Source organism: Pleuronectes platessa, chromosome 15 (assembly GCF_947347685.1).
Source record: "Pleuronectes platessa chromosome 15, fPlePla1.1, whole genome shotgun sequence".
NCBI classification, from domain to species: Eukaryota; Metazoa; Chordata; class Actinopteri; order Pleuronectiformes; family Pleuronectidae; genus Pleuronectes; species Pleuronectes platessa.
Genome location: NC_070640.1, coordinates 11,697,876 through 11,714,097, shown reverse-complemented (window position 1 = coordinate 11,714,097; position 16,222 = coordinate 11,697,876). Strand labels below are relative to the sequence as shown.

The window sequence follows — 16,222 nt, the reverse complement described above, 5'->3', positions numbered from 1 at the left end:
GTATTTTTTTAATCTTTTGCTTAAAGTACACATTTTTATTTATATTTTGTTTATAATTGCACACACACACCATAGCAAATTCCCTGTATGTGCAATAAAACCCGATTCTGATTAACTTCACTGGATTCTGATCTTTATTTGGTTCTGCCCCAAATTACACACACACATAAGTATATTTCTCTCAACAAGATGCATGAATTATACTCTGTGAACGGAAATGTTGAAGGAAGTGAATTGATCTAGATCCAGTTCCTTCCTGACCCTGATGTCACATCCGTCGACAAAGTATCGCGGAAATCCGTCAATAGTAGTTTATGTAATCCTGCTAAATAACAGACAAACGACCACTAATACACATATAAAACCATATTGTTTATTGCTCATTCAAAACTGTATTAAAATATTTGGTATCGCAGGGGTTTGCTCAAACACAGTGCAACATGTCAGTAAACAGAAAAAAACGTAGAAAAAACCCACAGAATAGTATTAAGTTACAAAAATTCTTTCAGTCCTAACAAATGAAACGATCCTGAGCTTTGAATACGATTGGACAGTCGCAGATAAATCTTAACTGGTCTGATCAGTGTTTGATATTTACATAGAGTTCATATTCTCCAGCAAACACACCAACAGTCATTTCTGTCCCTGGAATTGTGCTTTATGGTGGTTACACACAGTCCAGTGTCCTCTCATCAGTGCAGTTCACCTACGGCCAGGAAACAGAGTATGAGCAGGAGCAGCAGCGTCTGAATGGAGCCTTTCGATTCTGGTGCTGGGGAACAGAAACATGTTGAGAGGGAAGTCAGAGACAGAAGGCAAGGTGTCCGTGGGTCACTTGTTTTTAAAAGCAGCGGAAAAAAATAAGAATTTCTTCAAGAAAATCACCCTTAATATTATTGTATAAAAATACGGTCTTAAATTCCCTTAGATAATATGAAGTTTCAGATTAGGTGGTGCAGTGACAATAATTATAAATAATATGTAGAGTTTGGGTGCTTACCATGTGAGTGGTTTTCTGGAAAAGAAAAAGACATACATTGAGATAATTGAGAAATCCTCTTTAACTGCTGTTCATTTTAATAAACACACACACACACACACACGCACGCACACACACACATGCACCACCTAATCTGAAGTTTCAGATTAGGTGGTGCAGTGACAATAATTATTAATAATATGTAGAGTTTGGGTGCTTACCATGTGAGGAGTTTTCTGGAAAAGAAAAATACATAAATTGAGATAATTGAGAAATTGAAAAAAAAGAAGAAACTGCTGTTCATTTTAATGAAAACACACACACACATACACACACACAAACACACACACACACACACACACACACACAAACACACACAGTGCATAAGGTACAACATAAGGGACCAAAAAAGAGGATATAAACACACTGTGGTTGCCCCCACCCATACTGCTAGGAACCTAAACAGACCGTCAACTCGTACGCACGCACACACACACACACACACACACACACACATACGCACCTTCGATGGTGATGGTGGTCTCCATGCCCGCCCGGATGTGATCAGTCACATGACAGTGGAGCAACCAAGTCCCTGGGATCCCGGCCACCATCTCCACAGTCTGGAAAGTCCCGGGGAAGAGGTCAAAGACGTCTGCACGGTGGACACGGTCCGTCTGACAAACACACACACACACACACACACACACACACACACACAGTGCATAAGGTACAACATAAGGGAACAAAAAAGAGGATATAAACACACTGTGGTTGCCCCCACCCATACTCAACTCTTCATTTACAACTCTCCATTTACAACCAACATTGCTACAACAACCCGTTTGTGTAGATACATGCTGCACAACATCAGGAGTATACGCCCCCTTCTTGTTCAGAAGGCGACCAAGGTTCTGGTCTGCCTTCTAGTGCCATCCGACCTCTGCAACCCATCCAGAATGGAGCAGCTTGACTGGTCTTCAACCTACCTAATTACACTCACACGACTCCGCTCCTCCGCTCCCTTCACTGGTTACCAGCGGCCGCCCACATCCCCTTCAAGACACTGTACATTCGTATAGTGCTGTGAACGGATCAGGCCCAGTCCAGTCTACATCCAGGGCATGGTTAAACCTTACACCCCCGCCTGTCCACTCCGCTCTGCATCGGCCAATCGGCTTGCTGCTCCCTCAATGCGAGTTAGTCACTCAACTAAATCACGACTGTGATGTAAAAGTCATTATCATCATTGTTGCAGCCCCACTACAAGATACAACCAGTGGTATTTGTGTATAAATAACATTGTCTCACACGCTTTTATTAAAAGAAAATATTAACAATCTTTTTCCATTGGTGTTGTAAGTTACCTTGTAGGTGAAAGTCTCAGCGTGGAAGTGAACGGTGTGCATGTCCACTTCATTGCCCATTCCCAGTAGATACCAGTCGACCTTCTGGCCCTGCCTCATCACCAGTCCATGGAGGTTACCGTACAGTTTACCATTGATCCCTTCAATATACACATTCACTTATAGAGATTAACACACACTCACATCATCACACAGAGAATCAAACTCTAAACATTTTCAGAAAGGAAAACCAGTATCAAAGATAGTCCTTTTACATGTTGACACCAATCCAAACTGGAGTGTGGATACACGAACCAAGCCCATCGGGATTCGGACAAAAGATTTGAAATCAGATCACGTTGGCTTGGGCTATCCATTTAATTTATGACACTACACATGTCTGTAATCCAGGAAAACATCAGATTTGGTTTGGATTCGGACACAGAACAGAGGTTTGGGTCGAGCTAGGTTAGTTTTGTCTCAAATAGGGGCAGCACTCATGATTTCTCATGGAAATACATAAATCTAAATGTTTATAATAGATTAGATGGTTTCACTCTTTACCCCCCCCCCCTCCTCCTTTTCTTATCTCTCACCGTGCATCATGTTACTTTCTTCAAATTCATCGTCGTACGTGAAGGTATCCGGGTCGACGCCGAGGTACGTCCTGATGTTCTCGTCCAAGTACCAGGACTGGTTTTCATCATGCACCATAAAGAGCAGAGCAAACTCCTTCTCCACGTCACCCCTCTGTCTGTCGGGTCCCTCGCCACGCCGCAGAGTCCCGGGCCTGCATATCACCAGAGGCCCCAACAGACCACTGTACAGATCCTGAACATAAACAAAGGAAGCTGCTCCGTCACAAACATGTAGTAAATCTTTTACCCAAAGAAGAGACACTTCCTTTCAACAGCAACCCGGCGAATCCTGATGCGACTGTGATTGTCTAAGGAGTGTATGTACCTTAATGAAATCAACCTTGGAGTAGTAGGCGTAGGAGATGCAGTTAGGATCCGAGACCCCCGGACCGGAGCTCACGGGAACATCCCAGGTCAACTCGAGTATGTGACCTGAAGACAAGAGAACACAGGTCAAAGAAAAGTCAATCCGACTTTTGTAAGAGAACTTTACACTTAACTTATTTTATTCAAATTTGACTCTCACCAGGTTTGACAGGAATGTGCGCGCCACTGGCTCTGACTCCATGTGCAGCAATCGAGTATTCACGAGTGGCCTTGTTCTTGAATGAGATCACGATCTGCTCTCCTACTTCCGCTTTGATTAATGGTCCTACAGGGGACGAGAGAACACGGGTTGTCTTCAGCCTTTTCTGTCTTTTCCAACCAAACAACACAGAGTGCAGCTGAATTTACCCATAATTTCCAGGTGCTGTTGACTGGGCAGCCGTTTCTTCTGAACCCTGAAAGTGTCGTCTGTGTATTCTCTGTACACCACCTTCTTATAGCGTGATCCGATGCTCTTCGGCCCTTTCTCCACAAAAACGCTGCCTGGACTGGGAGACATGTGCCAATTTGCTCCCATTAACAAACAGTAATAAGTCATGCTACTAATCACATGCTCCGGCTCTGACACTGAAATGCATCATCCTACAATTATCATGCTCGTACACACACACACACACACACACACACACACACACACACACACACACACACACACACACACACACACACACACACACACACACACACACACACACACACACACACACACACACACACACACACACACACACACACATACACACACACACACACACACACACACACACACACACACACACACACACACACACCTGTCCTGTGATGTGGCCAGGTGCTTCTCCAGCTCCCAGGTTCTCTCGGGTGAGTAATCCCACTCGATTTCTTCAGCACTGATGAAATACTCCACAATCTTAGTGGGCTGTGTGTGGGTGTGGGTGTGCTTCACTTGACGGCTTGGGCAATAGTCGACTCTGTACTGCTGCCTCATGCCAGCTGAGTAGTGGTCAGTCACTCTGCAGCTCACTTCATACACACCTAGGAATGGAAGAGGTGAAGGTAAGGTAAGGTAAGATAAGGTAAGAAAAAAAATATGCTTTCAATGACACGATACGACATGACCAGATAATGCCTCTTTTCGGAATTAAAGGAGGAGCTGATACAATTTTGAACATTTTAACCTAGTTCATTTTTTGTGGAAAAACAAAGACAAATGTTAATTAAAGGCAGGATTTTTTTTTTTTAAAGACTACTCTAACAGTCAGCATAGTTGACTAGTTTACATATTACAGCATGCACAATTATGTGTATGCTGTTTCTGATTTCTGATTTGTTTTTGAGGTTTTTCGAGAGCAGACGTCATTCAAATGGGAGAAAGAACATTCCACTAACCCAAGCAGCCAACAAACATCCCATAAATCCCATAAATCCAACGGAAAGCTTTGAACTGTTTGCATAGTGGTTATTGATGATTCCCGTTGTTAAGTGTTGGGTTTGGTGTGGCGGTGAGAGGACACATGGCATATGAAGGAGGAAATGAGCTTTGACTGAATGTGAAGAGTAACACGACTGACCAGGGGTGTTGGGCTGCATGGAGACACTGGCAGTGGTGTGAGGGAACACGCTGACAGTGTCACGGGTTGTGCTCTGCTTGGTGAAGGTGTTCCCTTCAAAATAAACACCATGGATGTCCACCTCTGTTCCCAGGCCGAAGGTGTACCACCAAACTCTGTCCCCGGCGCACATCTCGAGCCCCGCAAGGTTCCCGTACATGCGTCCGTTCACAGCTTTAAGTGATCGAGAAGATTTAATCAGGACAACACACATCAAAAGTAGGAACTGTACTGAAATTATTGTACAAATGGTATGAGAGCGGCTATAACAACTATTTAAATGAGATACAACTACTACCGTGCATCATATTGCTCTCGTTGAAGTCCTCATCATCTTTATTTGACCCTTTGCTGACAAATTTTTTAATATTCTCCTCCAAGTACCAGCTCATGTTTTCATCCATGACAGAGAAGAGCAGGAAGAACTCCTTGTCCACATCTTTCTATGAAGCAACACACAAACAGAGCTGACAATAAGGACACTGCCGCAGCTGCAGGTAACAGCATGAAAGCAAAAAACGCATTAAGAGGTTTTAGACTCTTAAACGCATCTTTGAACATGAAGTGTAAGACAACGGTCAAATCATAAAACAACAATTAAGAATAGCACAAAGGGCCTTTGTCGTGCCGGTTACACTGTCTATGTTTTTAAAAGGAAAGAAATGCTGCCAAAAACGTGTTTGGTGATTTGTTGTCGCCTTTTGTGTTTTACCTTCGTGTTTGAAGGAGGCACTTCAGGGCCACCATACAAATCGCCTGACAACGATGATTGAAGTTTTATTTAATCTCATTCTATTTGAGTTGCGCTGTAACAATTTGTCCATTAATCAATCCTTGTCAATCCATGATTCAATAAAACAATTAAAAGCAAACAGTTGTGGGTTGAAGATTATTTAAATAAGGGATTTCATTCTCTGCATTGGATATTTTGTTAAAAGGAAAATAAATACGCACCCGGGTTCCATTCTCCGTCAGCGCTCCTCTCTTACACACGAGCAGAGGTCCCACGAGCCCAGAGTTGGTGTCCTCTGCGGGATCAGTGCCGGAGTAGTAGAGGTAGGGGATACAGAGGGAGTCAGATGGAGACGGACCCTCGAGGACCTGCCAGGTGTAGACGAAGCGCTCGCCTGGGCCAACGTGGGAGCCGGGCTTGTCAACACCTGCAGTATAACAAAGTCCTGCGATTATCCGACCTGGTATCACTTCAGTCATTTGTTAATCCCCACAGGTATGAATCAAAGATGCTGCTGACCTTACCAGTGACCTTGGTTCTTTAAGAGAGCATTAAGTTTGTATTGTGGTCAGTGACGAAACTTTGATTTCAGAGGTGGGGGGGACACAAATATTTTTTATAAAACTCTTCAGTTCACTGTGTTTTCTAGTAGTTCTTCTAGTTTTCTGTTGCTACTTTTAAGTTTACTGTTCCCTTTTTTGGTTTGTCTGGTTGTAAAGCATGTAGCAAAACATTATCACCCAATTCTGTGTTTCACCTTGTTAGTCAACTTCACTCCATCTCAGTAGCACCAATTTTACACTTATTTTTGGAATATATGGTAAACAGACCTCATTTACATAGCACTACCCAGTGGTGGGCAGGTCAAACTGGCAGGAATATCACAGGTGGGGAGAAATTGAATAAAATGTCCATAATTCAGTGTAAGTAGTCAAGTGATCAAATTTATTTAAAATTAATGTAACACAGAACCACTGTCATTTTAGGCAGTTATAGTAGTTTCTCGTCTTGTTAAGCCTTACAGGATGATCGTGGCAATTAAGGTGTGAAAGGGTGTATATTTATAATAATAATAACAACAACTAGAACATTTCTAAAGAAATTGTCAGGGCCTGGTGGAGCCCACCAATCAGAGCAGAGCAGTCACCCGCAGCGGCTCCTGTGACATTTGACACCGCTGAGAGACAAACCACTGAAACCGAAGCATTTTTGGCCAAACTGTAGTTAGTTCCTATCATTGAACCGGCTTCACTGTGAGCATCCTGAGCTCTTCCTGAATGTCTGCATATATATTTTATGTGGCTAAAGTTAGGAAATGGGTTTTTTAGAGCGATTGATAGAAACTGGTACCTCTGCTTTCCTCCAGAAATTTTCGCGCCTTTTTTTAACAATACATTTTATTTATCAGCACTTTCAATAAAACTCAAATACACTTTACAAGATTACTGAGAGCTTTGTAATTGATGAGGAGGATCTTGAAGTGGACGTGCTGCTCTATTGGGAGCCAGTGAAGGTGTCGCAGGATGGTGTAACGCATTTCTTTGAGTAACTTACACTTTGACTTTGAAAGAAGTCTCTTATGTCCACTTTTCTTTTTTTAAACATCCTGGCTGCGCCTAATTACCAAACACACACACACCGATTCAAACGTTAATGTAAATGAAACCTCTGATATTACAATCCTTCCAGCTGACGTGGCCCAGGCAAAACAAACGCCCAACTTACAGCGGAAGATTAACACGGCCTCCTCCCCAACTGGCAGACCGGTGTGCGTCCTGGTGCTGTTTATAACCTGATGGAGTGACAGCGGGGACGGCCAATCACACAAGGAATGCAGAGCCAATGGAGGAGCTTGTGGGTAGTTCTAAACGAAAGCAAACTGGCTTCAGCTCGAGCGGCCGTTTCCGCTTGGTCCTAGTGCCTGAAGAGTCTCTGTTTACCATAGCGTAACATGGTTTCCGGACGGTGAAAACTGCAGGGGACCAGAACGGCCTTTTGAAAAAGCGCAGGGGACATGTCCCCTGTGTCCCCCCCCCAAATTACGTCCGTGATTGTGGTCATACAGCAAACAAAAAAACGATATAACCAATAAAACTTGCACAGAGAAAAAAGGTGCGATGGATCTGAATGTATTCGGCTTGCCTAAAACCAATGAGAGCTATATCACTGCTACAATTAACTATAAAAACAAAGTCAAATTAAGGCGCCAGTTGGTGTCGAAATCAAAGTTTGTGTCTACAAATAGAGCCTGGCAACAGTTTTCATCAGTCAATTAGTGGTATTCTGAAATTCAAACATATTTCAATGCAATACAGCTTGTGAATTACAATTTTTTTTAGTCTTTTGGAGTTTTTGGTTCATACAAGTATTAGTCGAGCCCTTATTAGAGGCAGAGAAAGGGAAATATAATCCAGTCTTAAAGTAGTATTCAGTTCCTAATATCTGAACTTTTCAATTATCGGCTGCAGCATCATATTTATTGATCCACTCCCCTGGTTTTCACTCAATTTGAGTCCTGATGTCTAAAAGTTATATCAGAGTTTCTTGGTTGAGAAATAAGAATCTGTGGCTCCCTCCTCACCGTCCTCATAGCTGGTTCCCTGGGAGAGTTTGTCATAGTGCACGCCGTGAGGCTGGATGCTGTAATTTCTATCAGCCTTGTTCATGAACGTCACTCTGATAGTGTCTCCTTCCTCTGCCCTCAGGACCGGACCTGGACAAATTGAACAAACAGATTAGTGGAACCGGACGAGACAGTTGATAGAGAGAGAGAGAGGACAAAGGCATAAGACGAGCAGAGATCTGTTTTTACCAAATCTGGAACGTCTTACCAAGGATTCCTAAATGTCCAGGATCAGGTGATTTTGCAACGGTGAAGGTATTGTCTGTGTACTCCTTGTAGATCACCTTCACGTATTGACCCCCGATCCTCCCACCGTCTCTGCCAAAAAACATCTCTGATGCACTAAGAGAGAAGCAGGGGAGTGGGGGAGACAGAGAAGAGGTAGAGATCAATGTTTGGTCTGGATGAATCAGCAGCGTGACAGTGGAACTGAACAGAATAAACATGTCTCCAGTCAGAGAGGGTTTCACGGTGTTAGGTTAGAGAACAGTAACATAAACAACAGTGTGATAGGATACTCCCCTGACTTTAGAATGACTTTTTGATGGTCTCTATTTAGACTTGGCTTGGATTCGCATTTTGATTCTTTGGGCTTCTAACTTATCATTTCCTGTTTTGCTTTGTAGTTCTTACCTTACATGCCCCTTACTTCTTTTAACTTCCTGTCTTTGTCCTGTTTGTTTATCACCGTCACAATGCTGGGAAACTTGGTGAATTCTCTGTGATGAAGTCTGCAGAAATGCTGATGTAAGGAATGTGTGCATAAAGCCCTCTCCCAAACTATCGCACTTGTTCTTTCTACATGCAAAACCATCCATCTGTGAAATCTCAGACTTCTGCTCTAATGATATATGCAGCTGATGGCTGTAAAGCACATAGGTCATTCCACATTAGGTGCTTTGAAACATGTTATAGTTTAATTACAGCTGTAAAGTGATTTGCATCATAGAAGTGGTTTAGGACTAGATGTTAGGCGGACTGACTGTGATGAACGGACCAGTTGAGGCAATAAAACAAGCACGGATGTGGCCCCCGTTAATCTAAATAGTGTGGAGAAAACTGGCATGGATCACTGTGTGCATTCGGTTGGATAATGATTCACCCCTTACTCAGCAGGGACCATGTGTGTTATCATTAATTACAGTAGGTTGAACTCTCCAGTCCAGTGTGTTGCTCACGTCTGCCTACCTGTCAGCCTCGGTGAGGGACACGTTGTTGATCAGGTCCTTTTCAGAGGGAGCATAGCTCCACAGGAGCTTTTCTGCTGCCAGGTAGAAATTCCTCACAGTGCCGCCCGGCGCTGCAGTGATGGCCTCACTGCCACATGAACTCACTTCATAAAAGGCTTGCATCCCGGCTGCAACAGGTGAAGAGACGTGCACAAAAATATTACATAGACCAACTCTGGAGATTCAGATTTATGATACATCAATCATAAATACTCCAAGGTTCAGTTTACACTGTCAACGCCCTTATCTTATAGCTGTCGTCATATTAAAGAGAGGTCAAGATCTGAAATATGCTCAAACTACCAGAGGTGTGGTTTGGAGGGTAAATAACACTTTCTTTGAACAGCACAGGAATAAGACTAAACATTATATAAAGCCTGGAATGATACAAAGGAATTCTATGACAGTTATTCATAGTATGTTCATAGCAAATAAAACTCATTCATGTCGTTGATTGATAGACTTTGTTCCTGGCGTCTTTTGAAATACTAGCTTTAAGACTCGTTAAATCACAAATTGACATAATGGCCTTGACTATACCTCACAAAAACGCATTCTCCCCATGTCAGCAACTCAGTAAGTCTCTGTGCAAAGAGGTGAAAGGTCAGGAGCCCTACCCTGCAGGTGGTCATTAACCTGGCAGGTCAGCAGCCACTTCCCTCTCGCTCTCGGGACCATTTCAGCGGTAGCAAACGTGGCGGGGAACAGGCTGATGACGTCTGTGCGGTGGCCACGGTCGAGCAATGTGTTCCCATGGAAAAAGGCTGTGTGAATGTCAACTTCGTTGCCCATGCCGAACAAATGCCAGGCTACTGCACGGTCCTGGCACAATTTGATCCCGGGCAAGTTACCAAACATGTAGCCGTTAATGGCTGTAACACAGAGAAACCAACAGAGCGAGGTCAGAGGAAAGGACAAAGAGACCTCCTTTTATAGCATATGTTGAAGAAATGAGTGAAAATGAGGTTTGCCATCATATTAGAAAGACACACCGTGCATCAGGTTTGACTCATGGAAGTCTTCGTCCTCTATGAATCCATCTGGATCTGAGAGGCTGTTAACGTTTTCCTCCAGGTACCAGCTCAGGTTCTCGTCCACTATGTTGAACATCAGGAAGACGTCCTGGTCCACATCATTGCGGGCTGAGTCAGTGACGGATTCGGGCTTTGTCTCCTTCAAGGTTCCTGCGCTCATACGAAAACATGAAACATAGGTCTTGTGCAGACTTGGTGTTCAAGTGCTCAGCTTTAAGTACATGTGTTTACACCTGGCTCTAAAAAGTGTCCTAAACATGATTCCTGTGATCACTTGTGAACAGATCTCACTTCCCTTCTCTATATGAGAATAATCACTAACGGCACGGGCGAACGAGCAAGAGAGAGAGAGGAGTCAGGAGGGGCTGAATCAATCTTCATATTGTGGCGTAGGCTACAAACAAATCCACATATGGTCCCTGTAGTGGGTCCAGATGCATTTGTGTTCGCACAGTGAGGAGAATGTGGCCACATGTGTCGCAGAGAACCTCTTGATGTGGTTTTAATGATCGGATCTCAGTACGGATTTGAATGTGTTTAGAGCTTTACCTAAAATAACACCGAAGATTTGGGATGGGATAACTCAGGATGGATGTTAATATAAGCTCAGAACTGGGTCATAGATGTAGCAAAATAGCATCATAGCATTTATATCAATATAGCCAAACACTGATAGAGGCACATTTTCATTTTCCTCGCCTCTGGTTTCCCAACATCTTTGTTTTAGACAGGTTCAAAAAGGCCCTTGGTCGCTGTAACTATGTCTCAGGAAAACCGAAATCCTTCTTCTGAGGTAAAAAATTATGTTAAATAGCTTGTGATCACATATCTTCATACCTTTTTTGCAGGTGAGCAGAGCCCCGATAAGTCCAGAGGCAATGTCCTTAGGAGCGTCTACGTGAGAGTGGTAGACCCAGGTCAGGCAGTTAGCATCATCATCCGTGGGGGCAAATTCTGGCCTGACCTCCCAGCGGTAGGTGTAGCTGCCCTGTGGGGGAACGGAGTCATCCTCCTTCAACCTGCTTGACGTCCCATCTGGATAGAGCGCCCCTGGTGGGAAAATACAAGATGTTTATGTTGAGATTTTTCTGTTTAGAGAGCAGCTCTGCCTGCCGCTCTGATTTAATTGTTATGTCCATAGAGCCACATCTAAATGGTAAGGGTTAGGGTTTAAAACGTGATATGGAAGAATTTAGAAAACAATATGCCTGAAACAAATATTATATACTTCAGTTGTTTAGGTTTACAAATCATGTTCATATCTACTTCTTCTCTATCTCTGCTAAGCTTACAGCCTCCACGTGTGTGTGATCCATATACACATAAACACCTCAGTCTTAGTCATGGGGACACCGACCTCTGTCCACATACGCACTCGTGATGAGTAATAATTAAGGACACTTATCTGATTTCAAAGTTTTATGTGTGTCGTCCCCACTGCCCCCTTGAGTCAATAGGCCCACAACTCTCTCCCTTCTTGTGCAAGGTGCTGTTTATTAAAACTATTTGACTCAGCAGCTGATAGTTACAGTTTATCTGAGCTTGTGTGCCATATAGACAGACTGATGCACCACAGGCTCCAGCCCCCATTCTGTTGAAAGAGGAAAACACCAAATTTTACTTTCACTTCTGTTTTCTTGAAGGACTTTTGAAATTCTGGAACCAGGATGGATATTCTTACATAGGTGGGGGATGGGGGCTTTGTTACATAACAAGGAGCTGGAAAGGTCAGAACACTTGAGAGACGTTTTGACAAGAGGCCACATCTTCCATGTAGGTCACTGAGTTATAGCAGTTGCCATGTCACTTACTGCATTCTCACACAGGGCTCTTAAAGTATGTCTCACATTGGACTTATCCATTTTCTTTTCTGCCTCTCAGGGTCTTGTCTTATTAGAGACAGGATTGTCACTGGAGCAGAGGAAAACATGCTAACATGCCATATTTACGTACCAGCATTAAACAAAGGCACAGATTTTGTGGAGCAGAGTCTGTTTGGTCAAATTGTCCCAATGTCTAAAGGGTTGCCATAACTCTGAAGACCATAAAGGTAAATCTCTTGACAATGGCTCACATATTGCATTATTTTATTGAAACCAAGGGCTCTGCCAAGGCCCAACAGTTGCCTTATGAAACCATATTTCAATTCACTAGATCTGTATCTTTACAGCATTTGGATCTACACCAAATGTCCCACACTCATAGATAGCAGTCCCCTAAATATGCATCCTTTATTATAACAAGATCCATGAATTATTCTTTGGTGAATTGGTGAAATTGTCAACAAACGCCCTATTTTACAATGTTAAAAAATCCTGGCTCTGCCCCCTGATACTCGGTCTGCACCGAAATGTGATGGCTTCTTTCCTGACCCACTACACCCTTCACGTTTCATGGTAATCCATCAGGGAGTATTTCTGGTCCTCCTAACTAACAGACAAATAAACACAGACAAAAACATAACCTCCTTGGCTGATGTAAAATTGACCATATATGAAATGTAAAGCATAACTTATTAATTTAGTGTCTTTCTGTTTGTAAATACAATATGTACATTTCTATGATCACATGTACTGTATTATATTGTGTAACACTCTACCCTCTGATTTCTTATCATAGAAGACTCCATGGGGATGCATGGAATAGCCCCTGGATGCAAAGTTCTTCAGGTGGATCGTGATAACGTCATCGACCTCCGCGCGCAGGATTGGCCCCAGGAAGCCCAACCACTCAGGCCGGGGAGCCTGTGTGCTGTATGTGGCGTCCGTGTACTGCCGGAACATGGCCTTCTTATAAACGCTGCCCATTCGGTGGGGTCCTTTTTCCAGGAACACAGCCGCATGCCTGAGATCGAGACAGAAAAACATGGGTGATACAGACCAAACACAGCAGGGGATTCACACACAGAGGAGGGTGTTCAGGAAGTGGATGAGAAAGAGATGACAACTAATCCTGTTTGTGTTTGCACATCTTAAAGTATTATAGAATATTCTCAAAACAGGTTGCAAAATGACACACACTTCTATCTCACTGTCTATGTATGTCATGATATATGTTATTGCAACAAGCACAGATTTTTATAAGGAATGTTAAAGCACAGGGAGAAAAACAACATCCATTAGGGCTAGATTATATATGCATACAGCGTCAGAGCAAGGCAAATGCTCACTTTGTGTCAAGATAAAAACTGCATCCCTGTGACCAACTATTCAACTGTAATTATTTAATAAAAAAACAAACAATTACCTGTATAAAAAGTAGTGAAGAATAAATATAGCAAAATGTTTGATACCACTGTGGAGCACTGAGCTTTCTGAGCTCTATTAAATTCTATTTTATCTTTTGAATTCTTTACTGTCTTTGTCCATAACTAATGGAAATTCAAACCACACATGAGCAGGTCACAAAGCTCTTCACACTATAATCCTGAAGAACAAATTGTATCTCTCCAACCACTGGACTTGTCACTATTGTGATTACATGTTTGTTGTAGTTAAGGACATGTTACAAGAGCTGCGGCAGACACACTTTTGCTACTGCATATCCAGCACACAGTCAAGACAACAAGGGTGGAAGCCATAATGTTAAGCCGATCCATGCATGGGTCGTTGTTTGCTGACAATCTAAAAGGGGGTTTTACTAAGCCCCTGGTCTGAGAAATTGTGTGCTCATGATCAACCACCCTTCCTCACAGGAGTGAGTCAGGAAAACTCCAGCATTACCTAAGGATGTAAAGCTTATGTTGCTTCAAAGTGTTCTTTCTAAGAAGAGGAGGCAAACTGGAATAATCAAAGCAGGATTCGCATAATCATGATTCAGAGTGAAAGAGGGCTGTAGTCCACGTGTTTGTCAGGTCCGTGAAAAGATGCCTTGTCATCTCCTCTTTACAAATTACATTTTCCATCTGAATCCAATAATGTACATTAAATTGCAGGAAAATCAAAGCAGTGCGTTATGCTGTGTGTTTTCCATAGTGTTCCGAGAGTCTTTTAATCTAGTGATAATTATGAAAACAACAAAAAAACATCCCTTAATCTACCATCTGAAATCCAAATGACAACACGGGCTATATGTGATTTACAGCCCGGAGGAACACAGCTGCCGGCCACGTTAATAGTATTATTTCCGGGCTCAGCGTTCCATCTAAAACTTAAAGGCAAAGTACATTAAACGTTCCTAATCACCAGGTTGGAGGCATTCAGAAAATCCTCACAAAGTCCAGACTTTGCACCCTTTTACATCTTTCTGCTGATGCAGCTACTTTGTAAAACATAACAGTATTGAGGTGCCTGATGAATACTTTTCTCTGATTTATATGGGAAGCAGATGTTTTGCGTGGCCCTGGTTTATCTAGCTGCTGATCGCAGGACGGAGAGCAGACATTTGCTGTTAGTCACCATCCTCTGTAAATGTCAGACGGTCAGTTACGCACCCAACAATCCCCTGTGAAGTCTAGACAACACGACTGAGTGCAGAACTTTTCCATTTAAAACTTATTGTAATCTTTCTGTTAATAGTGGGGATCTTTCAGCACTTACATCACTTCAGTTGTGTCAGTAATATCAACACCACACATGTCAATTTAATGTGTATGATTAAATGAGTAGACGATAACAAAAATTAAATTACTTGACACAAAAAAAGCAAGATTATAGAGAAACTTTAAGTTGCTAACACTGATGCTATGAGACTACTACACAAGAGATTGAGATGATGTAGTGTTAGTGAAATGTTTTTCGCTGCAGGATTATTTACTTTCCAATCTGTCCCAAGAAATGTCATGTGTACATGTATTTGCAGCTCAGTGACTCTGAAAATGAAATAATCTCTGTTTTATGAAATATATAGTAGTACTGCAAACTACCAAGCCCAGCTGTGGATACGTTGGTATCGGTGTTAGTGAATATTGAGCAAGTCAATAATAATGAATCACATTTTCTTCTGTATTAACCATAAGATTAAGACTATTACATGTTTAAATACAGAAATGTTCTGCTAAACCGATGTTGGAGGATTACAAATTTAGTATTAATATTGAGTGTAGTATAGCATAGTAGTATAATGCAGTTGAATATCCAGCAGTACAGTAGGCTATAATATGGTATTGTATCATATAGTATATAGTAGCCTATGGTACAGTATATACTATTATATGATGCATAGCATGACAAAATATATAAATCTAAATCAATCAATCAATCAAACATATGACTATTTAAATCTTTTTAGTGCCTTTGATTGTATTTTATTCTGGACCCTGAATCTGAACAATAGAATCAACGTCATATCAGTGTATCACAACTCACTCGTCATTTCCGACCGGTTCCCCGTTGAGCAGATTTTTGCCACTTGGAGCATAGTCCCACGCTTCCTCAATGATCCCCACATAGTAAACTCTGTCCCGGCTGTTCGTCCCTCCCGCCCCGGTGGACAGGAGCGACAACATCAACAACAAACAACCCGCAAACAGCCTCAAAGTCTGGGCCATGGTGCAGAGGGTCGCTCCTCTTACTGGTCCCGCGGCAGAGCTGTGCAGACGGTCGGGGAAGTGGAGAGCACCAGTGTCTCCTCCATGTACGCACACAGTCACTCTCACTGCTGCTGCTGCTGCTGCTTCAGTTCTTATGAAAGTGCGCAAAGGGGGGAAACAGTTGGCCTATTCAG

At 42.6% G+C, this 16,222-nt stretch overlaps 1 protein-coding gene across 2 annotated transcripts; it reads right to left on the bottom strand.

Annotated features, from left to right (window-relative positions):
* Positions 1-351: 351 nt before the first annotated feature.
* On the bottom strand, positions 352-16,208 carry hephl1b (hephaestin-like 1b). 2 transcript variants are annotated; one of them, XM_053440782.1, is made up of 21 exons: positions 15,865-16,208; positions 13,158-13,402; positions 11,396-11,608; positions 10,517-10,708; positions 10,142-10,396; positions 9,484-9,652; positions 8,504-8,637; positions 8,254-8,385; positions 5,894-6,099; positions 5,238-5,382; positions 4,901-5,113; positions 4,142-4,364; positions 3,699-3,838; positions 3,490-3,615; positions 3,289-3,395; positions 2,922-3,156; positions 2,347-2,486; positions 1,503-1,656; positions 1,201-1,215; positions 1,001-1,015; positions 352-772 (listed from the first exon to the last, which is right to left on the bottom strand). In XM_053440782.1, the coding sequence occupies exons 1-21, from the start codon at positions 16,044-16,046 to the stop codon at positions 693-695; spliced, it is 3,321 nt and encodes a 1,106-aa protein (XP_053296757.1). In that variant the 5' UTR covers positions 16,047-16,208; the 3' UTR covers positions 352-692. The 2 variants fall into 2 exon arrangements, with proteins under 2 accessions (XP_053296757.1, XP_053296756.1); XM_053440781.1 differs by lacking the exon at positions 1,201-1,215 and having other exon boundaries at positions 1,001-1,067.
* Between the last annotated feature and the right edge of the window lie 14 nt (positions 16,209-16,222).

Excerpts from the sequence above, each read along its gene's own strand:
- hephl1b (XM_053440781.1), bottom strand. The coding sequence starts at position 16,046 with ATGGCCCAGACTTTGAGGCTGTTTGCGGGTTGTTTGTTGTTGATGTTG. Across the intron at positions 10,397-10,516 it reads TGAGTCAAACCTGATGCACG|CCATTAACGGCTACATGTTT; the intron begins GTGTGTCTTTCT and ends TCTGTGTTACAG. Across the intron at positions 1,068-1,502 it reads GACCACCATCACCATCGAAG|CAGTTAAAGAGGATTTCTCA; the intron begins GTGCGTATGTGT and ends TAAAATGAACAG.